Below are 27,989 nucleotides of genomic sequence, written 5' to 3'. Positions count from 1 at the left end.
ACCAGCTGAAGCAAACAAGGGGATTTATTAGAAGGATGTTTGGGATATCTCACAGGACAATCCAACAACCAAGGCAGGAAAAAGGGCAGAGATGAACCCGGACATCAAGACAAGAACCAGATCCTGGGGCGCAGCCAGGGTGCTCATGACTTTGCTTCCATGGTGGCTTCACTCTTCTCTCTCATTGCAGACTACACTTCCCCATGTGGTAGAAAACACAGCCACTGACACCACCCACATTTATGTACTAAAGCTTCAGTTGCTAAAATTATACAGACAAACAAGATAGTCCCAGCTTTCCAGAAGCTTTCTAATGGAAAAGATAAAACATGCAATGATAATATCACCAGTGACAAATACACGTACAGGTTCACATATGCTGAATAGGCATTAACAAGTAACAAGGGCATTTCACTGGCAGTAGATTTGCAAAAAGCATACGATGAGATTGTAGAAATCTCAAGGAACTGCGAGTAGTTCAAGAAAGCCAAAAAACTACTGTGTAAGAGGAAAGATAAAGTATTCAGAAATGATGGGTAAAAGTCCTCATGTACCACAGGATATTACACCTTCAGTCCACAATTAGCCACACAACACTTCAGCACAGGAGTATATAATCAGAATTGCATCTTAAAATAACTACTATGTATAAGTGTGAAAAATGGACTAAAAAAGGATGAAAGTAAAGGGGCAAAAAATATGCATACAGCTGCAAGGGTCATGGTTGAGTTAGTTTATCAGCATGTAGGCCAGGACTAGGTGCTCAACATCTGAAAGCTTGTTGGTACCATGTTTGTAGACTAACAAACTCATTGAAATTGACATCCGGGGCACATATTGCTGGAATAAATGACCAAATGACTGAGGTCTCAAGCGTAGAATCCAAATGTCTATGATTGTATATTCTGCTATGTAATACAGGTATTGGTAGATAAATCTGGCATTCTTTAGGTTCATTTTATTTCGGGGCTCTACAAGTGCTGTTCTTAAAACCAAAATATCAGGAACACATGGACCCATACAGATAACTGTCAGAAGATATCAAAGCCCACAAAGAAAGGCTGAACACAAGGCAGTCCTGAGACAGGTCTCAAAATTCACAGACGGGACCTCCAGAAGATCCACTACTTAGTAAAAGGGATACAACAGAAATTGTGCTCTGCAGGATCGTCCCCAGGCCAGTGGAGGGAACTGGGTGGTGAAAGAGGAAAGGAAAGGAGATGCTCCCCCTCATGTATTGAATCTCACTGTAATTTATCGTACTTCATGAAACTGCAAGAAAATCCAGTCTAACTTTAAAAGTGGCTTTCCTCTTGATGTGGAGTTTGTGGTAGGACTCAATGACAGGAAATGTGGAGACACATTTTTTTGTGGTTTACCAAGGTAATTTTAAAACACGACACTAAGAATCTCCAATTTCAGAATCAGAGCCCTCTTGTGACCCTTCAGAAGAGAGAGCTCCCAGTGAATTCTACACAACACACCTGGGTCTCCACCTCAGGTACTTTGATAAACAAAACCTCTGCTGCCAACATCAGCCCTCCTGATGACTAACAATAGACCCTTAGAAAACACATTTGCTCTTGGGATTCAATCAAGAGGTTAGTGCTGAAGTTCCATCAACTCGTAAAGGAAGTTCTAAGCTTAAGTACTTAGTAGTTAACAGAATAATCTAGAATAGGAGTGAGCAAAATTAGAAAGTTTTTAGACAACAGACTCCTGAGCTCAATCCAAGACCTAACAAATCAACCTCTAGGCTGAGGAAAGAGACCCAGGATAGATGGAAAGGAAAAAATGGAAAAAAAACACAAAGTAAGACACCACAGTGTAACTACTTGTTCCCCCACCTGGTAAAATGACCTTCAGGTATTAGGGAGAAAAGTAGGAAGTCCATAAATTTGAGTATGAATAAAAATTTGGGAAATGGGACTTTTAAAAATTACCATGTGGAAAAAAAGGATAATCTGGCTGTTGAAATTCTGGAACAATGGGTCACAAAATTATTATCATTTATTAAAAGTCCCAATTTTCCAACCATGATGTAAAATTGGTAATTAGAGGGAAAAATACTGCTAGAATCAAAGGTACCATACACCACACTGATAAAACAACTTATGCATGAGAGAAGGCCTGATTTTTACAAGTTTGGAAACAAGGCCAATCCTGGACTTTTCTGAATTTCACCATCACACAAAAAATACAGTTGACTTTGTCAAGCAACATTATAGAGAGATTACTACAAAATTCTAAATAAGCTCAGGAATAGTTCATGCATTTTCAAAAGGAACCACACTTATAGCAATGGTAACTTTCCCATGTGCATGATGTAACAGGTGAAAGGCCGGTGAAACACAAATATTTCAAATGATGAAATAATAAAAAACCTGTTTCTGAATACTTGTCTACTAATCACAGAAATCTGCAGGAAGGCAAAATAGGCTTCCTTGAATACGTCAAAAATATACTTCTCACCACAAAATTCTCAAATAACTGGTTTCTGCATCTAATTTTTTTACAAGATATTTTACAGAACACAAAAAACATAATAGCAGCACACAGTATCCATGCTATTTCATCACAGTAAGTTAAAATACAAGTTGTACTTGGGTGACATGGCACTTACGATACCAGGGGGCACCGCACTCTGTGAGGAGAGGGCCCCACCGTTTAGGGTGAGTGCAGAGTCCACACACCTCCTCTCCTCTGCTCACGAGTCACTTGTGCTGTTCTGCGGTTCTGCCCTTGAATACTTGTTAACCAGGTTTTTGTATAAACTGCTTCTCAGACTCTGGGGATGCAAAAGACTTTATATAATGTTGGCTTTTGTTACTAAAGAGAAAGGTCAGTAACAACAATAGACCCTTTTATAAACCAACAAATCATAAGGAAAAGGAAATGTGGTGATACTACCCATGCTACTTACTGAAAAACAAGACATGTATGAGTTACTATTTTTATAGTAACATTAAAATAGAAAAACCAGTGGTATGTGGTGTGTCTTAAAAGACATCAGAGGCACTACAAGGCATGTGCATCTCATGCTCCCAATTACATTACCATACACAATTCCTAAATACAAAACACATTATGTGACACAGGAAAATAAGCCACAATTACACACCACTGAGAAATTTCTCATTTAGATATTCCAGTGACTCAATTTAGTCACATATTTTTAAAAACATACTTCTGCCTAAATATCATTTAGAATTGGGCATTTTTGGTACCCATGTCTATAAAGAATGCATGGCTTTCCATTATAGCATTATTTCTAGGGGCACATATTCCTAATGTTTTTAAGTTGTTAGGTTCACCCACAGAATACAATATGGTGGGGTTACTTGCTGAAGATTGTCCCATATTTAGTATTTTCATGAATTTTCATTCCTGAGGGCATCTTTTTGTGTACAATGAGCTTCATTTCTTGATGAAAATATTACCTCACTTGCTGTGTTCATGAAGTTTTCCTTAACTCACTGGACTAGGATTCATTCCCAGTGGGGATGTTTCTGACAGCTAATGAGATCTGATCTCTGGAAGCCTTCCTGATATTCACAGCATTCTTCTTTGCTGTTAGTTCTCTGCTGTGTAAGGTTTGAGTATGGTTTGAAAGGTTTTTAAAATCCACTGCATTTCATAGGGTCATTCTCCTCTATGCATTTTAACATGTAATAATAAACACGTTAATCTGCTGAACCTCACTTAGAGTCCTTTCCCTAAACGGGGACTCAGACATGTAACATGATGCGACTATTACCTGGAAGATTTACCATAACTGCATCCTCTGAAGTACAATGCAGTTAAGATCTCTGTCAAAAACTAGTGTTAATGCCATTCCTAGGACTTCTTTACTGTATGAGTTCTCCGATGATTAATGAGCTGTGACTTTTGGGAGAAGGCTTTCCCACATTCACTACATTGATAAGGTTTCTCTCCGGTATGAATTCTCTGATGATTAACAAGCTGTGACTTCTGAGAGAAGGCCTTCCTACATTCACTGCAACCATAGGGTTTCTCTCCTGTGTGGGTTCTCTGATGTGGTATGAGGTGCGACTTCCGAGAGAAGGCTTTGCCACAGTCGCTGCATTCAAAGGGCTTCTCTCCTGTATGTGTCCTCTGATGATTGATGAGACTTGACTTCTCCCTGAAGGCTTTCCTACATTCACTGCACTCATAAGGTTTTTCTCCTGTATGAGTTCTCTGATGTCTAATTAGTTCTGATTTCTCAAAGAAAGCTTTCTGACAAAGACTGCATCCATAAGGTTTCTCTCCCGTGTGAATTCTCTGGTGAGTGTTGAGCTGTGACTTCTGGGAGAAGGCTTTTTCACAATCCCTGCATTCATAAGGTTTTTCTCCTGTGTGTGTTCTCTGATGAGTTGCCAGACTTGACTTCTCGCCAAAGGCTCTCCCACACTCACTGCATTCATAGGGTTTCTCTCCTGTGTGAGTCCTCTGATGTGAAATGAGATGTGACTTCTGACAAAAGGCTTTCCCACACTCACTGCACACATAGGGTTTCTCTCCTGTATGAATTCTCTGATGATTAGTGAGGCTTAATTTTTCACTGAAAGCCTTCCCACATTCACTGCATTCATAGGGTTTTTCACCTGTGTGAGTTCTCTGATGTCTGACAAGCTGGGATTTCCTACTGAAGGCCTTCCCACATTTAGTGCATACAAAGGGTTTCTCTCCCGTGTGTGTCATCTGATGTGATAAGAGGTGTGACTTCTGGGAGAAGGCTTTCCCACACTGGACACACCCATGAGGCTTCTCTCCTGTATGTGTTCTCTGATGGTTAATGAGACTGGACCTCTCTCTGAAGGCTTTCTGACACTCACTGCATTCATAGGGTTTCTCTCCAGTATGAATTGTCTGATGTCTAATGAGCTCTGATTTCTCAAAGAAGGCTTTTCTACAATTGCTACATCCATAGGGTTTTGTTCCTGTGTGCGTCCTGTGATGTGTGACGAGCTGTGATTTCCTGCTGAAGGCTTTCCCACATTCTCTGCATTCAAAAGGTTTCTCTCCTGTGTGAGTCCTCTGATGATTGATGAGATTTGACTTTTCACTAAAGGCTCTCCCACATTCAGTGCATCCATAGGGCTTCTCTCCTGTGTGTGTCCTCCAGTGTGATATGAGGTGTGACTTCCGGGAGAAGGCTTTCCCACACTCACCACATTCATACGGTTTCTCTCCTGTATGTGTCCTCTGATGGGATGTCAGCTGTGACTTCTGGGAGAAGGCTTTCCCACACTGGCTGCAACTGTAAGGTTTCTCTCCTGTGTGCGTTCTGTGATGTGTAATGAACTGTGACTTCTGGGGAAAGGTTCTGCCACATTTACCACAGCCATAGGCTATTTCTCTTATGTGTCTGCTCTGATGTTTAATGAGACTTGATTTCTTACTGAAGCGTTTCCTACATTCACTGCATTCATAGAGCTTCTCCCCTAAATGGGTTCTGTGATATATGATAATCTGTGACTTCTTACAGCTAGCTTTATCATACTTATCACATTCATAGTATTTTAACCAAGTATCAGTTTCCTCAGTCTTGGTATGGAGAAACAATTTATCAAATACATTTAAGTCAGCTGGTTCTGTTTTTCCATAATCTGCTTTTGGAATAAGTAAATCTATATGATGTTTTAAAATTAATCCACCTATATCACCTTCACTGTTTGATTTCCTTAAAGGAACAAAGTTCATGCTCAGATTGAAATTTTTTCCAAGTGCATCACATTCTTGATCTTGTTTCATATTTTTAAGCTTCTCTTGGTTATCCTTGTGCCAAGTGATGTGACCATTTACTTGCAAGACTTGTTCTAGGAAAAAAAAAACCCTGTGAACCCTTCTATAGTTGTGCTTACTGAATAAAACCTAGAAATGCTATCTGAGGGAATGAATGCCTTTTAAAGCTTAGTTTCCCAGTCTGAATACAATGTCTATCCTATAGGTACTGAAAAAAATTTACATGCTGTAAACAAGAACAGAAAGCAGACAGTAGATTGAATGGAGTCAACCACCAACTTGGGGGGAAGGAGGAAACAGCTGAACAGGCCACATGGGCTCACTCTGTGGGTCCTCAGCCTCACCTACTCCCTCAGCTACACTAGAGGACACTGCAGCTCGGGCTGACTGTGGGGCCTGCCCCAGGTGCCCACATCTCTCCACCAAGACCTTCCGTGGGCTGCAAGTGCACGTCTGGGCCGTGTGCAGGCATGCTAAACACTCTGGAGCCCTAATGTTCCCTGCAGCAGTGCTCAGTCACTGAGAGACAGGAGGGTTACGGTGATACCAGCTTCCTGGTCCCTCAGAGGGTTCCCAGCAGCACACCCTTTGTGCATTCCTCCCCCGCCCCATCTCACTTCCCCTTCTCCCACTAACACTGTGGGGTCACAGCCCCACTAAGTTCTTGCACTCAGATAAGTATCTCAGGGTCTGTTTTTGAGGGACCTTGAAGTAAGTCAATATCACAGCAGGGAAAGAGGAGGGAGGTACAGCTGTTCAGAGCACTGCTGGATGCTTGGTGGTGCCACATAAGGCAAGTTGCAAAAGGAGATGAGAACCTGGATCTACCTAGCAATTTGGGAAGTTCAAGATTAGGCCCAGTTTTAAGTGGGAATAGAGAAGTCTTTAAAAAGATATTTTCCAAAGGGCAAAAAACTTAAATAATAAGAAAACACGTTAGGAAGAGATAATTCCAGGTACTCCATGGTGTCTAAGCCACAGAAAAAGCACACCGGAACCTAATTTAAAAAGGGAAGATGGGACTTCCCTGGTGGCACAGTGGTTAAGAATCTGCCTGCCAGTGCACGGGACACGGGTTTGAGCCCTGGTCTGGGAAGATCCCACATGCCATGGGATCAACTAAGCAACTAAGTCTGTGTGCCACAACTCCTGAGCCTTTGAGCCACAACTACTGAGCCCACATGTCACAACTACTGAAGCCTGCGCACCTAGAGCCCGTGCTCCGTAACAAGAGAAGCCACCACAATGAGAAGCCTGCGCACTGCAACAAAGAGAAGCCCTCGCTCTCCACAACTAGAGAAAGCCCACGTGCAGCAATGAAGACCCAACGCAGCCAAAAATAAACAAATAAATAAATTTGTTAAAAAATTTTTAAAAATAAAAAAAATGATTGTGCTACATTCCTTTAAAAAAAAAAGGGGGGGAAGAAATGGACCAATGGTTTGGGAGGAACGAAAATCCATTTTCTGACATAATGAGACTGAACAGAGAGCGCTTCATGCCAGAGATGCCCAAAGTGAGGGAAAATTAAGCCCTGATGGACAAGCACAGGTGTCTCTGATCACAGAAGGAGGGAGGACAGAAGAAGCTTAACCACATCAGGGGACAGAACACCTAACGAGATGTCAAAGTCCCAGATGTGACAGACAGGGAATAACATCATGGCCCAGACCAGCTGGAAATATTTCACTTCAAGCTATGAGCAAAGAAGCCACATGTAAATGTGCTTTACCTGAGTAGCTCACATCAACTGTTCTGAATCGCCATCAAAGGTTGGAGATTTTGAGACGAGCTCTCTAAGGCACATTTCAAAGATACCGACCCGTACCCAGCTGAGACTGAACTTCCACCTTCTCCCCTCGGTCTGGTCCTCAAACACTCACCTGAAGAGTCTGAACCTGGAATTTCTCCATCTCCTGTCCACGGCTCTTCTCCGTGCTCCAACTTGAGGATGACACCAGGTTTCATAACTTCATACCCTGTTCAGGGGAAATCACAAAGTCCTTGGCCCCCACTGCTTGACCTCTGGGGCCTCTGAAGAATGAGCAAGGTTTGGCATTAGTTGACCCAGTGAAGCCACCCATCTGAATACCAACAGAGTAAGTAATTCTCAGAGGAAAGGTAATGGTCTTCACAGTGGCTAATAAGGTCTAAGAATCTTTGACTTCTATAATTCAAGTCCAAAACCATACACCATTCAGAGACTCTATAGCCGGTCTGCCTGGGTTCAAATCCGGGCTCTTTCATTTACTAGCTGTCAGTCCTTGCAAAAGTTACTTAACCTCCTTTGCCTCAATTTCCTCATTAGAATAAAAGAAAGAAAACAAGGAAAGTAATACACCTGCCACATAGGATTGCTCTTATGATTAAGTGAGCCAATATATGCACGATATGTGAAATACAGTTAATTACATGCTTCAGGAGCTACCACTACCAGTTACTATTAGCTTCAGAGGCTGCACAATGAAATTAAGACTTCTTTATTGGAAGGTGAGATCCAAATACTTTCCCTGGAGTCACAGTCCAAGAATTTTGATCTCCTAAATTTAGGTCCAAAATCATTAAAAAATTTGGAGGTCCCAGAGCTCTCAGCAACTAAAAAAGAACAAGCAGGTACTAGACACAATATGAGGTCCTCTGGGCAAGTTTCCTTTTTTTTTCCATTTTTTGGCCACACTCACGGCTTGCAGGATCTTAGTTCCCCAAACAGGGATCAAACTTTTGCCCCCTGCAGTCAAAGCACAGAGTCCTAACTGCTGGACTGCCAGGGAATTCCTAGGCAGCTTCTCTTACCTAGTGACACAAGGCTGCTATAGTTCTCCAACATAACATCCTTGTATAAGTCCTTCTGACAGGGGGCCAGTAGTTGCCATTCCTTCTGGGTGAAGTCCACAGATAAATCTTCAAATGAGAACGACCCCTGTAAGAGCACAATCCCAGTGAATCAGAAGCAGGTATCACTAGGTGATGTGGGAAAGAAGTACCAGAGCTTGAGCACATCATTCTCACCAAGGCAAGTTACAGAATGTCTACTGGGTCCTTACTTTTGCACTCTTATTTTGTGAGATAAAATGCCATTATGCATTCTTTCATCCTTCCACTTACATGAGAACTGAAATACACGACTTTAAATCTTCCAAACCACCAACAAAATATTTACTGAACCTCAAATCTGGCACCAGAAGAGATGGCAGTGAAAGACAGATAATAAAATAGTATCCTAAGAAACTGCTCAGTTTGTAGACAGCTGCAAACATGTACACCTATAAATAAAAGAAACTGCTTTAAGAGCTGAGACAGAAAGACAGGGAGGGCATGACATGGGTCAGGAGCAGGGAGCATGGCACTCCACCTGTGGTCACATCAGCCTCTATTGAAGAGGTGAAGCTTGAAACGAGTTTTAGGAAAACTCTACAGAAGAGGGGATGCAAAAGCATTCTGAGAGACAGCAACTCCAATATGGGGCCCCGCACTGCTGGGGCTGAGGTGATACAAACAGTTCAGTCAGACAAGGTCACAGGGCGTGGGGTAGTGACTGGACTGCAGGCCACAGTGGAGGCAGGGCAGACGTGGTGACCACACCACCTTCTTGCTGCCGACAGTTAGCCACTAGAGCTTTTACAGGATGGAAGTGATACAACCAAATTTAACTTTTAGAAAGGTATCTGGATTTTAGATCAAGATGGAGTTCTGTCCCAAAGTCTCCTAAGACGACAAGAAAGCACAAACACTCTTTTAAAAATCCAGAATACCATCAGAAAATAAGAAACAGCACACCACAGACTTTGAGAGTAGCAAGGGAATCTGAAAGACAGTCCATAGAAAGTATCCATTTTGAGCAACCAAGAGAGAAAAACTTGAGAATGGACAGAGCTCAGGTCACTGCAAGACAAAGCAAATGCATGTCATGGGAGTCCCAGAAAGAGAAAAGAAAGAGCATGGTGAAAAAAAAAGTTTCAAGAAATGGGCTAAATGAGGCTAAATCCTCCCCCAAATTTGGCAAAAGATATAAGCCTGCAAATCCAACAAGCTCAGTGAACCCCCCAACTGGATAAACAAAGAAATCCATGACCAATCACATCACAACCAAACTGCTACAAGATGAAGACAAAATCACATCACTTATAGGGAACAGTGATTCAAATGACTGCAAATGTCTTATTAAATAGCAAAGAGGCCAGAAGGAAGTGCTGAAAGGAAAGACCTGCTAAGCCACAATTCTGTAGCCAGCTTAAATATTCATCAGGAATAGTATGACAGGGACTTCCCTGGTCGTGCAGGGGTTAAGAATCCACCAGCCAATGCAAGGGATGTGGGTTCAATCCCTGGTCCAGGAAGATCCCACATGCCGTGTAGCAACTAAGCCCATGCGCCACAACTACTGAGCCTGAGCTCTAGAGCCTGCAAGCCACAACTACTGAGCCCGTGTGCCACAAATACTGAGCCCGTGTGCCTCAACTACTGAAGCCCGAGCACCTAGAGCCCGTGCTCCACAACAAGAGAAGCCACCGCAATGAGAAGTCTGCGCTCCACAATGAAGAGAAGCCCCCACTTACCACAACTAGAGAAAGCCTGTGTGCAGCAATGAAGACCCAATGCAGCCAAAAATAAATAACTAAAGTAAAATAAATAAATTTATATTAAGAAAAAGGAATAGTGTGATAATACTTTCTTATGAAGAAAAACTAAGAGAATTCAAGGGTAGCAGACTTGCTCTAAAAGATTTACTAATGGAAAATCTTCAGATGGACATACCAGAAGGCAACTTAAAAAAATCGAGAATGAAGAAAGAACAGAAATGGCAAATATATGAGCAAATAAAATACACTATTCTCCTTTTCAGTTCTTTAAATATGTTTCATAGTTGACAGCAAAAATCGTAATGTTTTCTGATGGAGTTTTCAGTGTATGCAGGTGTAACTGTGTAACACAGTTACGATATAAAGGAGAGAGGGTGAGGGGCCTAGACAGTGGTGAGGTTTCTACATTCCTATTGAAGTGGCAAAATAAAATTTAAAACTTTGCACTTCAACCAACGTAATTGAAAAATGAAATGACAAGCCACAGACTGAAAAAAATTATTTGTAAATCCTATTTCTGATAAAGAACTTGACCCAAGAGCTTATTTTAAAAACTCAATAATAAAAGATAAGTAACCCAATTAAAAAACAGGCAGAATATTTGAATACATTTTAATACAGAAGATATAGAAATGGCTAATATGCACATGAAATGATGACCAACATCATTACTTATTAAGGAAATGCATATTAAAACCACAATGAGACACCAGTTCATGTTCACTAGAATGACTATAATCAAAAAGACACAATAACAAGTGTTCAAAAAGTTGTGGATAAACTGGAACTTCATACTGGGAGAAATATAAAATGTTCAGACACTGGAACTGTGGCAACTTCTTTAGAAGTTAAATATAATTTTACCATACAACCCAGCAATTACACTCTTAGGTATGTACCCAAGAAAAATAGATACATGCTCATACAAAAACTTGTACATGATCCCAGAGGAGAAGAGAGAGAGGACCTGAGAAAATATTTGAAAAGATAACAGCTGAAAATGTCCCTAATCTGGGAAAAGAAACAGTCACCTAAACCAAGAAGTGCAGAGTCCCATACAGGATTAACCCAAAAAGGGACACACCAAGACACACTGTAATCAAACTGACAAAAAAATAAAGATGAAGAGAGAATATTAAAAGCATTAAGGGAAAAGCAACAAATAACATACAAGGGAACTCCCATAAGACTATGAGCTGATTTTTCAGCAGGCCAGATTTTTCAGCAGGCCATATATGGCATGATATATTTAAAGTGATGAAAGGGAAAAACCTACAAACAAGAATACTCTACCCAGCAACACTCTTGTTCAGATTTGATGGAGAAATCAAAAGCTTCACAAACAAAAGCTAAAAGAATTCACCCCACCAAACCAGCTTTACAACAAATGTAAAAGGAACATTTTTAGGTGAAAAAGAAATGGTTACAACTAGAAGCAAGAAAATTGTCAAACAAAAAAGCTCACCAGTAAAGGCAAACACACAGTAAAGGGAGGAAATCATCTACACACAAAGCTAGTAGGAAGGTTAAAATACAAAAGTAGTAAAATCATTTATATCCACAACAAGCAGTTAAGGGATACATAAAACAATTAGATGTAAAATATATCAACAACAGTAATCGTGAGGGGAGGAGAATACAAATGCAGGGTGGTTTTCTTTTTTGCGGTCGGGCCTCTCACTGTTGTGGCCTCTCCCATTGTGGAGCACAGGCTCCGGACATGCAAGCTCGGCGGCCATGGCTCACAGGACCAGCCGCTCCGCGGCATGTGGGATCCTCCCGGACCGGGGCACGAACCCATGTCCCCTGCATCGGCAGGTGGACTCTCAACCACTGTGCCACCAGGGAAGCCCCCAAATGCAGAGTTTTTAAAATGCATTGGAAATTAAAAGATCAGCAACTTAAAATAATCACATATATATACAGTCTGATATACAAAAACCTCATGGTAACTGCAAGCCAAAAAATCTATAATAGGTACACATACAAAAAAGAAAAAGGAATCCAAGCATAACACTAAAGACAGTCATCAAATCACAGGAGATGAGAACAAAAGAAGGGGGAAAAAAGACCTACAAAAACAAATCCAAAATAATTAACAAAATGGCAATAAGAGCAAACATATTGATAACTACCTTAAGTGTAAATGGACTAAATGCTCCAATCAAAAGGCATAGAGTGGCTGAATGGATAAAAAAAAACAAGACCCATATACATACTGTCTACAAGAGACCCACTTCAGATCTAGGGACACACACAGACTGAAAGTGAGGGAATGAAAAAAGGTATTCCACACAAATGGAAATCAAAAGAAAGCCAGAGTAGTAATACTTATATCAGACAAAATAGACTTTAAAATAAAGACTGTTACAAGAGACAAAAAAGGACACTACATCATGATCAAGGGACCAATCCAAAAAGAAGATATAACAATTGTAAATACATATGCACCTAATGTAGGAGCACCTCAATATATAATGCAAATATTAACAGACATAAAAGGAGAAATCGACAGTAACACAACAATAGTAGGGGACTTTAACAGCCCACTTACATCGATGGACAGATCATCTAGACTAAAAAAATCAATAAGGAAACACTGGCCCTAAAGAACACATAAGACCAAATGGATTTAATTGATATATACAGAGCATTCTGTTCAAAAGCAGCAGAATATACAATCTTTTCAAAAGCACATGGACCATTCTCCAGACTACCTGCTAGACCACAAAACAAGCTGAGTAAATTTAAGAAAACTGAAGTCATATCAAACATCTTTTCCAACCACAATGTTGTTGAGACTAGAAATCAACTACAAGAATAAAACGGCAAAAAAACACAAGCACGTAGAGGCTAAACAACATGCCACTAAACAATCAACGGATTACTGAACAATTCAAAGAGGAAATGAAAAAATACATAAAGACAAATGAAAATAAAAACACGACAACCCAAAACCTGTGGAATGCAGCAAAAGCAGTTCTAAGAGGGAAGTTTATAATTATACAAGCTTACTTCAGGAAACAAGAAAAATCTCAAATAAACAACCCAATCTTACACCTGAAGTAACTAGAGGAAGAAAAACAAAACCCAAAGTTAGTAGAAGGGAAGAAATCATACAGATTAGAGCAGAAATAAAACAGAGACTAAAAAAAAATAGAAAAGATCAACGAAACTAAAAATTGGTTCTTTGAAAAGATAAAATTACTCATCAGGAAAAAACGGGAGAGAGCCCAAATCAATAAAATGAGAAATGAAAAAGAAGTTACAACCAATACCATAGAAATACAAAGGATCATAAGAGACTACTACATACCACTATATACCAATAAAATGGACAACATAGAAGAAATGGACAAATTCTTAGAAAGGTACAATCTCCCAAGACTGAACGAGGAAGAAATAGAAAATATGAACCAACTACAAGTAATGAAATTGAATCAGTAATTTAAAAACTCTCAATAAATAAAAGTCCAGGACCAGATGGCTTCACAGGTGAGTTCTATCAAACATTTAGAGAAGAGTTAATACCCATCCTTCTGAAACTATTCCAAAAAACTTCAGAGGAAGGAACACTTCCAAACTCATTCTATGAGACCATGATCACCCAGATACCCAAACCAGACAAAGATGTCACCAGAAAAAGAGAATTACAGGCCGATATCACTGATGAACATAGACACAAAAATCCTCAACAAAATACTAGCAAACCAAATCCAACAAAACAGTAAAGGGATCATACAACATGATCAAGGGGGATTTATCCCAGGGATACAAGAATTGTTCAATATCCACAAATCAATGTGATATACCACGTTAACAAATGGAAGAATAAAAACAATATGATCATCTCAACAGACACAGAAAAAACTTTTGATAAAATTCAACATTCACTTTGATAAAAACTCTTCAAAAAGTGGGCATAGGGGGAACATACCTCAACATAATAAAGGCCATATATGACAAAAATCACAGCTAACATCATACTCCATGGTGAAAAGATGAAAGTATCCTCTCTAAGATTAGGAAAAAGACAAGGATGCCCACTCTCACCACTTTTAGTCAACATAGTTTTGGAAGCCTTAGCCACGGCAATTAGAGAAGAAAAAGAAATAAAAGGAATCCAAACTGGAAAAGAAGTAAATCTGTCACTGTTTGTAGAAGACATGATACTATACATAGAAAGTCCTAAAGATGCCTCCAGAAAACTACTAGAACTCATCTATGAATGCAGTAAAGTTGCAGGATACAAAATTAGTACACAGAAATCTCTTGCATTTCTATATGCTAACAACAAAATATCAGAAAGAGAAATTAAGGAAACAATCCCATTTACCATCGCATCACAAAGAATAAAATACCTAGAAATAAACCTACCTAAGGAGGTCAAAGACCTGTAATCTGAAAACTATAAGATGCTGATGAAAGAAATTGAAGGTGACATTAACAGATGGAAATATATACCGTGTTCTTGCATTGGAGAAGTCAATGTTGTTAAAATGACCATACTACCCAAGACAATCTACAGATTCAATGCAACCCCTATCAAATTAACAGTGGCATTTTTCACAGAAGTAAAACAAATTAGTATTAAAATTTGTATGGAAACACAAAAGACCCCAAATAGCCAGTAAAGAATCTTTAACAGAGCTGGACAAATCATGCTCCCTGACTTCAGACTATACTACAAAGCCACAGTAATCAAAAAAGTATTGTACTGGCACAGAAACAGACATATAGATCAATGGAACAAGATAGAAAGCCCAGAAATATACCCACACACTTATGGTCAATTAATCTACAACAAAGGAGGCAAGAATATACAATGGAGAAAAGACAGTCTCTTCAATAAGTGGTGCTAAGAAAACTGGACAATTACATGTAAAGGAATGAAATTAGGTTCTCTAACCATATACAAAAATAAACTCAAAATGTATTAAAGACCTAAATGTGAGACCAGATACTATAACATTCCTAGAGGAAAACATAGGCAGAACACTCTTTGACATAAATCGCAGCAATATTTTTTTGGATCTGCCTCCTAAAGTAATGGAAATAAAAGCAAAAATAAACAAATTGGACCTAATTAAATGTAAAAGATTTTGCAGAGCAAAGGAAACCAGAAACAAAATTAAAAACAACCCACTGGGACTTCCCTGGTGGTGCAGTGGTTAAGAATCCTCCTGCCAATGCAGGGGATACGGGTTCAAGCCCTGGTCTGGGAAGATACCACATGCCACAGAGTAACTAAGCCCGTGTGCCACAACTACTGAGCCTGCTCTCTACAGCCCACGAGCCACAACTACTGAGCCTGTGTGCCACAACTACTGAAGCCCACGCACCTAGAGCCAGTGCTCCACAACAAGAGAAGCCACTGCAATGAGAAGCCCATGCACTGCAATGAAGAGTAGCCCCCGCTCACTGCAACTACAGAAAGGCTGCGCGCAGCAACGAAGACCCAACACAGCCAAAAATTAATTAATTAATTAAAAAGAAAAAGACAACCTACAGAATGGGAGAAAATATTTGCAATCAATGTGACTGACAAGGGCTTAATTTCCAAAATATACAAACAGCTCATACAGCTCAACATCTGAAAAAAAAACAAACACCCCTATCAAAAGATGGGCAGATGACATAAATAGACATTTCTCTAAAGAAGACATACAGCTGGTCAAAAAGCACATGAAAAGATGCTCAAAAAGGCTAATTATTAGAGAAATGCAAAACAAAACTACAGTGATGTATCACCTCACACCAGTCAGAATGGCCATCATCAGAAAGTCTGCAAAGAGTAAATGATAGAGATGGTATGGAGAAAAGGGAACCCTCTTGCACTGTTGGTGGGAATGTAAATTGGTGCCACCACTATGGAGAACAGTATGGAGGTTCCTCAAAAAACAGGGTTACCATACGATCCAGCAATCCCACTCCTGGGCATATATCTAGAAAAGATGAAAACTCTAATTTGAAAAAATACATGCACCTCTATGTTCATAGCAGCACTATTTACAACAGCTAAGACATGGAAGGAACCTAAATGTTCATCGACAGATGAATGGATAAAGAAGATGTGGTACATGTACACACAGTGGCACACTATTCAGCCATAAAAAAGAATGAAATACTGCCATTTGCAGCAGCATGGATGGACCTAGAGATTATCATGCTGAGTGAAGTCAGTAAGACAGAGAAGGACAAATATATGATATCACTTATATGTGAATCTAAAAAAAGTAATACAAGTGAACTTATTTACAAAACAGAAATAGACTCACCAACATAGAAAACTTATGGTTACCAAAGGGGAAAGGAGGGGAGGAATAAGTTCAGAGTTTGAGATTAACAGATACACACTACTATATATAAAATGGATAACTAACAAGAATCTACTGTATTACACAGGGAAATATATTCAATATCCTGTAATAACCTATAATGAAAAAGATTCCGAAAAAGAATATATATACACAAATACGTATAAATGAATTACTTTGCTGTAACCTGAAAGACGACATTGTAAATCAACTATACTTCAATTAAAAAAAAAAAACAACAAAATGTGTAAATATTCCAAATCCATCAAGTGGTGAATGGATAAATAAAAAGTGGTATATCCTTACAATGGGATACTATTCAACAATAAAAAGAATGAATTCCTGATATATGCTAAAGCATAGATGGACCTCAAAAGTACTATGCTTATTGAAAGAGGCTAGACACAAAACGATTACACATTTATATAAATCCATTATATGATATGCCCAAAAGAAAAACCTATATAGAAAGTAAGCAAATTAGTGGCTGCCTCAGGCTGGTGATGGGAAGAGGAACTGACGCAAATGTCACAAAGATCTTCTTGGGGTGATGGAACCCTTCTAAAACTGGATTGTGATGATGGTTACACAACATAAAGTTACTTAAAAAAAAAATCACTGAATTGTACACTTAAAATAGGTGGATCCTACTGACATCATAGTACAATAAAGCCGTTAAAAAGATAATATAATATTAATAAATTTATGCCAACATATTTGACAACTTAGATGAAACAGATATATTTCTTGAAAAATAATTTACTCAGAAGTGACACAACAGGGCTTCCCTGGTGGCACAGTGGTTGAGAGTCCGCCTGCCGATGCAGGGGACGCGGGTTCGTGCCCCAGTCCGGGAGGATCCCACATGCCACGGAGCGGCTGGGCCCGTGAGCTGTGACCGTTGGGCCTGCGCATCTGGGGCCTGTGCTCCGCAGCGGGAAGGGCCACAACAGTGAGAGGTCTGCGTACGCAAAAAAAAAAAAAAAAAAAAGTGACACAAGAAAAAAGGTCTGAATTAGTCTGTAACTGTTAAAGGAATTAACCCTCACATTTTAAAACCTTCCTTCAAAGAAAACTCAACGTCTAGATAGCTTCAAAGGTGAATTCTTCCCAACATTTAAGGAACAAATAAAATGATCTCACATAAATTCTTTTAGAGAACAGAGAAAAGAGTGCAAACTTCTCAACTCATTTTATAAGGCCAGCAGACCTCTAATCCCAAATCAGATAGGAACACAACAAGAAAAGAACATTACAAGCAAATAACTCATAGAATCAAAATTCCTAACAAAATATTAACAAACTGAATCTAGCCATGCATGAAAAGTATAACATAGCCTGACCAAATGAGGGTTCCTTCAGCTGTGCAAGATACCGATTCAGAAATCCCTGTCATATTAACAGAATAAAGGAGAAAAGCCATTATCACCTCAAAATGAAGAAAAGGTATACAGTGAAAATCTGTTCAGTGTAAAATACTATCAACAAACTAAGAATAGAAAGAAATTTAATCTGATAATCATAATCTACAAAATACATACAGGTAGCATCATACTTTATGGTAAAACACTGAGTACTTGCTCTCTGAGGACCAGAACAGCACTGTCCAGCAGAATTTCTTGTGACGACTAAAATGCTCTATATCTGCACCATCCAATACGGTAGCCACTAGGCACCAGTGTCTACTGAACACTTCAAAGGTGACTAGGCACTGACTTTTCTATTTTATTTAATTTTAATTAATTTAAATGTAAAGAGCATGTGTAGCTAATGGCTACCTGTTGGATAATAAAGACTGTCTGGTCTTTGTCCCAGGTTCCTGTGATGGAGCTTCCTTTGTAATTCGTGGTGGGCCCCTCCTGAGTTTACGGAACAGGTAACTCATGGTGGGCTCCTGGAGTCTCCAGGTGGGCACTGCCCATGCCGGAAGTTCCAACCATTTGCTTGGAGGGTTGGGGCTTTGAGGCAGACGCTATCAGCCCAACCTCCAGGCTGGAGGCTGAGTTCAGTCACATGGCTGTGATTTTATCAATCACACCTACAAAATGAATACCCAGTAAAAACTCCGGATACTGCTGCCTCATGTTAGCTTCTTGGGTGGTAAACAGACGTGGGCCAAGAGGGCGATGTGCCCTGATTCCATGGGGAGAGGGCGCAGAAGCTCCATGTTTGGGACCCTGCCAGACCTCACCCTGTGTGTCTCTTCATTTGGCTGATCCCAACTTGTGTCCTTTATAATAAAACTGCAGGGGCTTCCCTGGTGGTACAGTGGTTGAGAGTCCACCTGCCGATGCAGGGGACATGGGTTCGTGCCCTGGTCCGGGAAGATCCCACATGCCGCAGAGCGGCTGGGCCCGTGAGCCATGGCCGCTGAGACTGTGCGTCCGGAACCTGTGCTCTGCAACGGGAGAGGCCACAACAGTGAGAGGCCCGCGTACAGAAAAAAAAAAAAAAAATGCAGTTTTAAGTATAGCACTTTCCTAAGTTCTGTGAACAATTCCAGTGAACCTGAGGGGGTCATAGGAACCCCTCAAATTTGCAGCCTATTGGTCAGAAGTGCAGGTGACCTGGGGACCCCGAAACTTACAGCTGGCAACTGAAGTGAAAGCACTCTTGTTGGGGATGGTGCCCTCACCCTGCAGAGTCTGCACTAACTCCAGGTGACTGGTGTCAGAGGTGAGCAGCTGTGATATGCTATGTAGTGGACAGTGCAGGCCTAGGGCGAGGCAAGGGTGTTCCCAACGCCACCTCTAGTCCACAAGGTACTGCAGGTACAGTACTGGCCAGGAGGTCAGTACAATATAATGCAAGCAAAGAGTATAAATATTGAAAGGAAGATGTAAAACTGTCATAGATGGTATGACTGCATAAAGAAAATCCAAAAGACCTTAAAACAATTAGAATTAGTTAATTGTGGATATTCTTCTTTCATAAACATCAAAACTAATCAACTGGTCTCACAAAGATAAGCTACAATGTAGAACCTTCAACTATATCAATGAACTTCTCACACTGTTACATTAAAATATATTGTTTTATCTTCCTCCTTAAATGGATCATTTACCCACTAATGATTTTATAAATCATGCATTGGTCATGTGGAAAACGCTGGTTCCCTGAGTTTACATCTTCTCATAAAAAAATGGCTTTACCAGTTAATTCTGTAAACATTTAATGCAGAAATAATTCCAATTTTACTAAACTCTTATAGAATATGGAAGCGACTTTTGATAAACTTTTTGATACTAACATGACCTTGATAACAAAATCCAATAAGGGTATTGCAAGACGGGAAAAGCAAAGGCCTACTTACACATGAACACTGCTGTGAAAATCCTAAACAATGTTACCAAACTACTATATTAAGCAAAACATAAAGAAAATATATCAAGACCAAGCTGGAGTTTATCCCAAAAATTCAAGGTTGATTTAACATTTTTTTAAAAAGTCACGGATATTTACTACTTTAACAGATTAAGAAAAAACATAATATCACCTCGATAGATGCAGATAAAGCATATCTGTAAATGGAAGAATGTATATAACAAGAACTACAGATAACAGAAAAATCCAACAGAGTTAGATTAAAAAGCACGTTTACGGTTTTCAAAAAGAAGGACTAGATTTCATAAGAATATAAAAGTATGAAAAAGAACAAACAGATGAAACAAAGAACAAATGAACACACCAAAAATTGAAAAATAATCAACAATTATTTGTTATAGAAAGTCTCATCAAACTAGGAAGTCAGTGGAATTTCTTTTTACTAAAAAAAAAGTATTGCTGATATTTTTATAAACATGGAAAATCTAAACAAATCTAAAGAAGAATTATTAGAATTAGTAAATGGGCTTACAAAGTTCCTGAATACCAAGTCAATATGCAAAAATCTAGTATATTTCCATGTTTTGGCAACAAACACTTTTAAAACTAATGACTAAATTTTAAGATACTAATTGCAATTCTGGGGCAGAAAATGTACAAACTGACCCTTGATATATCTTGGCATGCTAGAAAGCTGCATTCTAGTTAATAAAGAAATGTTACAAGGAGGGTGTTACCATTTTGCAGCCCCTAATGAAATAATCCATCTGGGCAACGATCGTTTAAAGCCATCAACAAGGGACTTCCCTGGTGGTCCAGTGGTAAAGAACTGCCTTCCAATGCAGTGGACGCCGGCTCGATCCCTGGTCGAGGAACTAAGATCCCACGTGCCACGGAGAAACTAAGCCCGCCACAACTACTGAGCTCATGCGCCTCAATGAGAGAGCCCTGTTGCAAACTACAGAGCCCACGCACCCTGGAGCCTGCCCAGCACAACCAGACAGAAACCCGATCAGACCGAGCGCCCTAACAAAACGATCCCACATGCCTCAACAAAGAGCCCGTGTGCCACAACTAAGACCCAACACAACCAAAAAAAATAAGGAGAATAAAGTCATCAGCAAGACAAAGAGAGACAAGTGGGCTTTATGCACCTCCTGAAAGATGTACCACCACAACCTCTGAAGCACTCTTGCCAAAAAGTCACACTTAAATCTGATCAAGCCTCAAAGTGGAACCTCCTGTGGTGATGGAAATTTTCTTTACCTGTGCCACCTAATTCGTGGCTGTCCAGTCTGTGGCTACGGAGCACTTGAAACGTGGCAACTGTGACAAAGGGATTTCATTGAATTAACTTAAGTTCAAACAGTCATATGTGGCCGGTGGCTTCGGGACTGGAAAGCACAGCTCTGAATCTACCAATTCACAGGAAACACAGATGGCAGAACACACCAACAACACTGGGGGGTTTAATCAGTCAAACGAGGACATTATCCACCACGCCACTTAGTCAAAGCCTTCAGACCGTGGGAAACTATAGATAAACGGCCTGGCTTCCTCAACAGATAGTTTGGACAGAAAAAAATAGGCAGAGCCAAGATTCAGAGGCAGATCAATCAACTGCACTGTATGAACTTTACTTAGATTCTGATTCAAACAGAGGACAATTTATGAGACAACTGGAAATTTGATAATGGCTGGATTTGGTGATATTGAGAAGCTACCTTAATTGGAGAGAAGGCTGCAATTGCTAAGTGACAGAAGCAAAACACAAATGAGTATACACAACAGCAGACAAAATCAAATGGCAGTGTTTAAGGATAAACACTTAGGAGTAAAATTATACAGAAAAGCAAGGAAATCGTTACAAAAGATGGAGTCCTGGCTCCGTCTGTCAGGAGGGAGAAGTTGTGATTGGGAAGGGGGCACAGGAAGGGCCTCATTTGGGCTGGGAATGCTCTATTTCTTGAAATGAAATGGTGGCTTCATGGGTATTCATTTGATAATACATTAAGCTATACTTTTACATTTTATGAACTTTTCTCCATGTGAAATCTGCTTTACAACTAAAGAGGTAAATAAATAATTTAAATAATTACGGGGACTAAATTCTGCTTTGGCATTTTCCCCGTGGATCACACTCTGTGGAAAACTATGAAAAATGGCTATAATACCATGTACTTATTACAATCTTTCTCCTAAGGACATTACCCACTATATCATTTATTCAAAGGCTTCACCAAGGAATGACCAAGAAACGTTTACTTTCTATGAAAAATCAGTTTGCTTTTTCCTTTGGATAATGCAATTCATATAAACATACTCACTACACCTGTCAAAAATTTGAGAACCAAGTTTACAGCTCAAATTCGATAATTATGTAGGACAGTAAGGCTTATAAAAATTGAAACTTTAAGAATTTCTCGGGCTATCCTGGTGGCGCGGTGGTTGAGAGTCTGCCTGCCGATGCAGGGGACACGGGTTCATGCCCCGGTCCGGGAAGATCCCACATGCTGCGGAGCGGCTGGGCCCGTGAGCCATGGCCTCTGAGCCTGCGCGTCCGGAGCCTGTGCTCGGCAACAGGAGAGGCCACAACAGTGAGAGGCCCGCGTACCGCAAAAAAAAAAAAAAAAAAAAAAAAAGAATTTCTTGAGGCCCTATAGTTAACATATCGCTGCTTCAATTTTGTCCCAACTTGGATCTTCCATTCTGAGGGTATTTTCCCCTGATTTCTTAACCATTTATTCTTTCCTTTTTCACTAGTGGTCTTACACACCTCTTCTAATTCCCTGGAAAAATAATGAGAAATAAACATGAACTCACCTGTAACATGGTCATTTCTGCTGCAAGATGAGTAGCAAGTCTGAGATTTGTTCTGTCCTGCAGCCTCTGCTTCTGCCCTGAAGCTCTGGTGTGAGGTCTTTTACACTAGGAATGACTTTCTGCTTCTGGGAACGCGTTTCTTATCTCACACGAGCAGCCTTATTTGTGTGGAACCAGGATCTGTGGACTTGGGGACAGACGAACTTCAACTGGTATATTCACGCTGCACCAAAAATCCTTTCCTCTCTTGCTAGGAACTAGGAATTCATGATCATCTAAGGCCAGAGTGTGTTTCCTATATAACTGAAACAGGACTACCAGGGACAGAAACAGAATGTAACGTAAAAGAACAGCAAAAGTCTCTGCACACAAATAAAGAAGGACCAGAAGTAAGTAATTCTGAGATCCAGTCAGTGTGCACTGAGGACAGTGCGGAACAGGGGCTGTGAAGGACATGACAGCTCTGTGTTAGGCAGATGGAATTTTGGAAAGCTTATGTGATTTGTATTATAACAGATCTGAGTTTCAATCAACCCTTTCCCTTTGCTGGCTTTGTGACTTTGGGGAAAAACGAATAGGAAACTAAGGCTCATTTTTCTGAGCCTTAGTTTCCTATTAAAATTTTCTATAACTTTCCTAATTTATGTCTGCCAATCCTATCATTTTCTGAAGGAAGTGTGTTAAACTCTCCCAATATGATTACAGATTGGTCAGTTTTTCCTTGCAATTCTGTTGATTGTATGCTTAAAGCTACGTTGTTTGATGCACAGAGGTTATATACTTCTGGAGGATTATTCTTTAATCATTATGTAATGCCACAGGGATTCTGAGGAATAAATAAGATATTAAAAGCAAAGTGACTAGTTCCTTGTAATAATAATAGCTAACATCTGAGTGCTTTCTATATATAAGACAAAATACTAAGCACTTTACAATTTAACCCTCACAGACAACCCAAAAGGCATTTAACAAAATCTCCATCTTATAGAAAGAAAACTGAGACTTAGAATATGCCCATAATTGCACAATTATTAAACATCAGAAATGGAATGTTATTTCTCTTTCTCGCTACCTCTTGTTCAAGGTATTTAGTACCAAAATCATGTCAGTTGTGTGTATTCATGTACACATATGTATACACACACACACACACCCCATATATCCTGGAATTAGCTCTTATTTCCATGCAGACATTCGGTCCCCTTAGTTCCACAGAAATACAAATGAAGAACAGCCTGCTCATCCCTACGACTAAAAAGCAGCACTTAAAACACCAAGCTCTTCCCTTTCATGTCTTCCTGTGATTCAACTTCAGTGCCAACTCAGAAACATATATTGAAGTTCCTCCCGGTTACATAAGAAATGATTCCTTTATATATCTTAAATTGTGAAAATATACTCATCTTAGAACTGGAGCTGGTGCACATCAGCACTAAACAAATATATTTTTTAATTTTTGTAATAATTATATTATTATTATATTATTATTATATTATATATTATTATATTATTATGTAATAATTATATTATAATATTTTGTAATAATTATTATTACAAAAGTAAAACATGATGGCAAAACTTAGAAATGTATGTAAGCTAAATAAGAAACAACTATAACCTATGACCACACATAACCACTCTTAAGAGGTATATGGTCACATTTAAAAACTGTTTTTGTTTTCTTCCCGCTATGCAAAGCATCTTTCCAGATCAACAGACATAGTTCTGTTAATATCAACAACTTTCTTATTTAAACAAATAAAAAGGTAGAAAGTCAAATCTACGCATAACAGAAAAAAATACATAAAACATGCAGAAATATACTTGACAAGAAATATGTAAGGTTCATAGGAAACAAACTAAAAACACCAATGAGGACTGTAAGAAGAGACTTCGTACACGCACAATTTGGTCTTGTCCTGGGACAGAAAGATTTCATACACTAAAAAGAAGTCAGCCCCGAATGATTTATATCTTTAGTCAACTCCAATCACAATTTCAAAAAGCTTTTCTTTAACAAGCAATTCTAAAGTTCACCTGGAAAAAAAAAGGTTCAGGAACAGCTTTGGACACTTTTGGAAATACAAAATAATGAGTGTAAACAGGCCCATGTAATATTAACATATATTATAAAATTATATTATCAAAAAAGTATTTCACACTGCCTCCAGAAAAGATATATAGATAAATAAAGCATAATGGTCCAAATATGTCAGGATTTACATGCAATAAATGTGGCATTTCACACACAAAGTAAAACTGGATTACTTAATGAACAGAAGTGATTAACACTTGAGAGAAAATAAAGCTAGTTATCTATCTCATACATTACAACAAACTACAGTTGACCCTTAACAACTTGGGGGTTAGGGGCACCGACCCACCCGCTCATTCGAAAATCCTCATATAATTAATTTTATAGTTGGCCCTCTGAATCAGAGGTTCCATATCTGCAGATTCAACCAACCTCTGATAGTATAGTACTGTAGTATTTATTGAAAAAAATCTGCATATAGGTGGACCCATGCAGTTCAAACCCGTATTGTTCAAGGGTCAACTGTACTTCCAGATGGATCAGAATTTAAAATAATGGAAACCATGATAGTACCTAAAGAAAACACAAGTGAATATTTGTATAATTTGGGGGGAAATGTCTCCCCAACACATGATACAAAGGCAAAAGCCATACAATTTTATTTAAACAGTCAATAAATTTAACCATTAAAAAACATAATAAACTCTGAGTGGTTCAAGAAAAATCAATCATAACACACACACACACACACACACACACACACCCCAGACAAGGAAAATATACCTACAGTGAATATGTCATTTCCTTTGCATTATGCTTTCACGTCATCTCATGTAATAAAAACTCCGGCATTCTGACAAATAAAACTACGTTTACATTCAAACTATTTCCTTAAGCAGACAGCCAAATTAACAGTGTGATTTTTAAATTTCCTTTGTAGCTTTGTCAAAAACTATTTGGTAAAGTTTAGCTGGATTTCAGCAAAAACTTATCAAGAGTAGAGACACTTATGTCAAAATGAGGCAGATTTTGCGGAGAACACAGAGTTGAGAATGTGAGGTGGACAGAGTGTGACACGCCATCAGTGTGGTAGTTTTAAAATATTTCTGATATGTTACTTGCTCAGCACAGTACAGATTGGACCTTATTTTCCTTTAATTTAAATAAACAAATGTTTTTGCAAGTTGGCCCTGGAGGGAGAAGTTCTCCCTGAATGCTCTTACACTTGACTCTTATGTGTCCCTTCAGCAAATGGAAGCCTATGCCCGCCCTTCGTTGTACAATTTGGCCCCTTTTAACTTCACGGGTGTGACTTTACCTCGGCAGTTTCCTGCAGAGCACTGCAGCTCTCCCTGCCACGCACTCACATTTACCTGCAGGGGGAAGGGGCACCTTCATCATCATCCTGTAGCTCCCACTCAGCATCAAATTCTGTGGAATTGTAAAGGAAAGGGAAAGAATAATGAAAAAATAACGTTAACTTACACCTACTATGTGCCAGATGTTCTACACACCGTACTGTCTTTTTTGATGCATTCAGTTCTTATCACAGAAGAAGCAATAAGGCACAGAAGTTCAATAACATGCCAAAAACAGATGACATACACAGGAAGTGGTCCCATGCAGCCCACTCCAGAGCCTGTGATCACAGGCCCTCAACAACTGTATTGGGAGGGGTGGGCAAAGGCCTTGGGAGTCCCTGTTTATAGTCCCAGTACATGCATGACACAGTCCCCTGTCCAGAAATGACGGCACCAGGGCAGACTAAGGAGAATAACAAGAGAAAGATAAGTTCTCAGGGGCAAGTTGAAAAAAACTCCCCTGGTAAGTTTAGACTCCCCACTTGGGACAAAATATTTCAACTTAACATATCTGTGATATACTCTAAGGGCTTTAAGCAGGATTTGCAGCATATTCCCAATTTTGTTTTTTTTTTAAGGGAACACGTAAGGTGTATTCAAAACATACACACGTTTCTTGACTAAAATAAATGCACAAAATGTTAGCAGTGACTGTTTCCTGTTGATGGGACCATCAATGATTTTCATTTGAATCTGTTTATCAAGATACTCTAAATTAACTACAGTGAACATATTTTAAAGTCCTTAACCCAAGAAAACAGGCAAACAGAGCAGTTTCAGTCCAGCACCACGTGGTTGAAACAAAGTAAACAGTAAATAATAAATAAAATAAACTAATGTACGTTTTGATGACAGCAAAATCCACCGGACTAGGGCAGAAAAGGTCACTTCTTTCCATTCCCTCATTTTCAGATGAAAAGCCTGAGACCCAGAAATCGTGAGTGGGCTGTTGTTCCAAGGAGCAGACGTGGGTCCAGGTCAGAGACAAGGCCTTGAGCCAACGCGGTGCCCACCCCGCCAGCTACTGTCGAAGTTGTTTGGGGGTTCTCGTTAGTGGAGGAGCCTCGGAAAAACCCTCCTGATAAAGGCAGAGGCGAGCTGAGTCGAGCCAGGGTGGAGGGGCGACACAGGCCCTGCAACCGGGTCACGCCGCGGACACTCTCCGGACGCTCCCCGACCCGCCGTGGGTCCCGACGCTCCGACCGCGCCCGCCCAGCGCTCGCGGCCGGGGACGCGCAAGGACGCGCGTGGGAAGGCACCGCCTTTCCAAGCCGGCCTGGCAGGAGAGGCCCCGGCGCGACAAGCACCAGCCGCGGCGGACGAAGGGCCTCCCCCCGACCCCGGGGGCCACCGGTGCCCACCGCACCCCAGCCGCGGAGACCCCGGCCCAAGCGCTGACGCCCACTGGCGGCCCTGGCACGACCCCCAGCCCCTCCCCCGCGGGCTCCCTCAGCCCCAGCCGCCCGCCCCACAGGAATCCAGCCCCGGAACCTGCAAAAAAGGCCTCGGAACCACGGACGCGCGGGACCGGGACCCACGTGACCGCCCCGCCCCCAGCCTTTGCGCGACCCGGGCGGACCCGCGGGATCCCAACGGCCCGGAGCTGGGCTGGGGGACCGCGCGCGCGCACGAGCACGCGGACACGCGCCCACTGGCCTCTCACGTGGCGGTGGACAAAGAGAAGGGCCAAACCTGCTGCGTGCGCTGCGCGTGCGCGAAGGGGAGGAGCCTCCGAACTACACTTCCCAGGAGGCTCCGCGACACGCGGCGTGCGGCGTCGTAGGAGCGCTGGTCGCCTAGA

The 27,989-nt window shown here is 40.4% G+C and overlaps 1 protein-coding gene across 6 annotated transcripts; it reads right to left on the bottom strand.

The window, feature by feature from the left end:
- Positions 1 to 6: 6 nt before the first annotated feature.
- On the bottom strand, positions 7 to 27,906 carry ZNF84 (zinc finger protein 84). 6 transcript variants are annotated; one of them, XM_033440597.2, is made up of 7 exons: positions 27,680 to 27,874; positions 27,031 to 27,266; positions 26,201 to 26,258; positions 22,793 to 22,979; positions 8,542 to 8,668; positions 7,632 to 7,727; positions 7 to 5,822 (listed from the first exon to the last, which is right to left on the bottom strand). In XM_033440597.2, the coding sequence occupies exons 4-7, from the start codon at positions 22,805 to 22,807 to the stop codon at positions 3,838 to 3,840; spliced, it is 2,223 nt and encodes a 740-aa protein (XP_033296488.1). In that variant the 5' UTR covers positions 22,808 to 22,979; positions 26,201 to 26,258; positions 27,031 to 27,266; positions 27,680 to 27,874; the 3' UTR covers positions 7 to 3,837. The 6 variants fall into 6 exon arrangements, with proteins under 6 accessions (XP_033296488.1, XP_049554505.1, XP_033296489.1 ...); XM_049698548.1 differs by lacking the exons at positions 27,031 to 27,266; positions 27,680 to 27,874 and adding an exon at positions 27,881 to 27,906; XM_033440598.2 differs by lacking the exon at positions 27,031 to 27,266.
- Between the last annotated feature and the right edge of the window lie 83 nt (positions 27,907 to 27,989).

This window comes from Orcinus orca, chromosome 15, assembly GCF_937001465.1.
Source record: "Orcinus orca chromosome 15, mOrcOrc1.1, whole genome shotgun sequence".
NCBI classification, from domain to species: Eukaryota; Metazoa; Chordata; class Mammalia; order Artiodactyla; family Delphinidae; genus Orcinus; species Orcinus orca.
The sequence above is the reverse complement of the archived record's forward strand: the minus strand, read 5'-3'. Positions and strand labels throughout refer to the sequence as shown.

Coding starts and splice junctions, on each gene's coding strand:
- ZNF84 (XM_049698548.1), bottom strand. Junction 7,728..8,541: donor TAGCAGCCTTGTGTCACTAG/GTAAGAGAAGCT, acceptor TCCCCTGAACAG/GGTATGAAGTTATGAAACCT. Junction 5,823..7,631: donor TCCAGGTTCAGACTCTTCAG/GTGAGTGTTTGA, acceptor TTTTTTTCCTAG/AACAAGTCTTGCAAGTAAAT.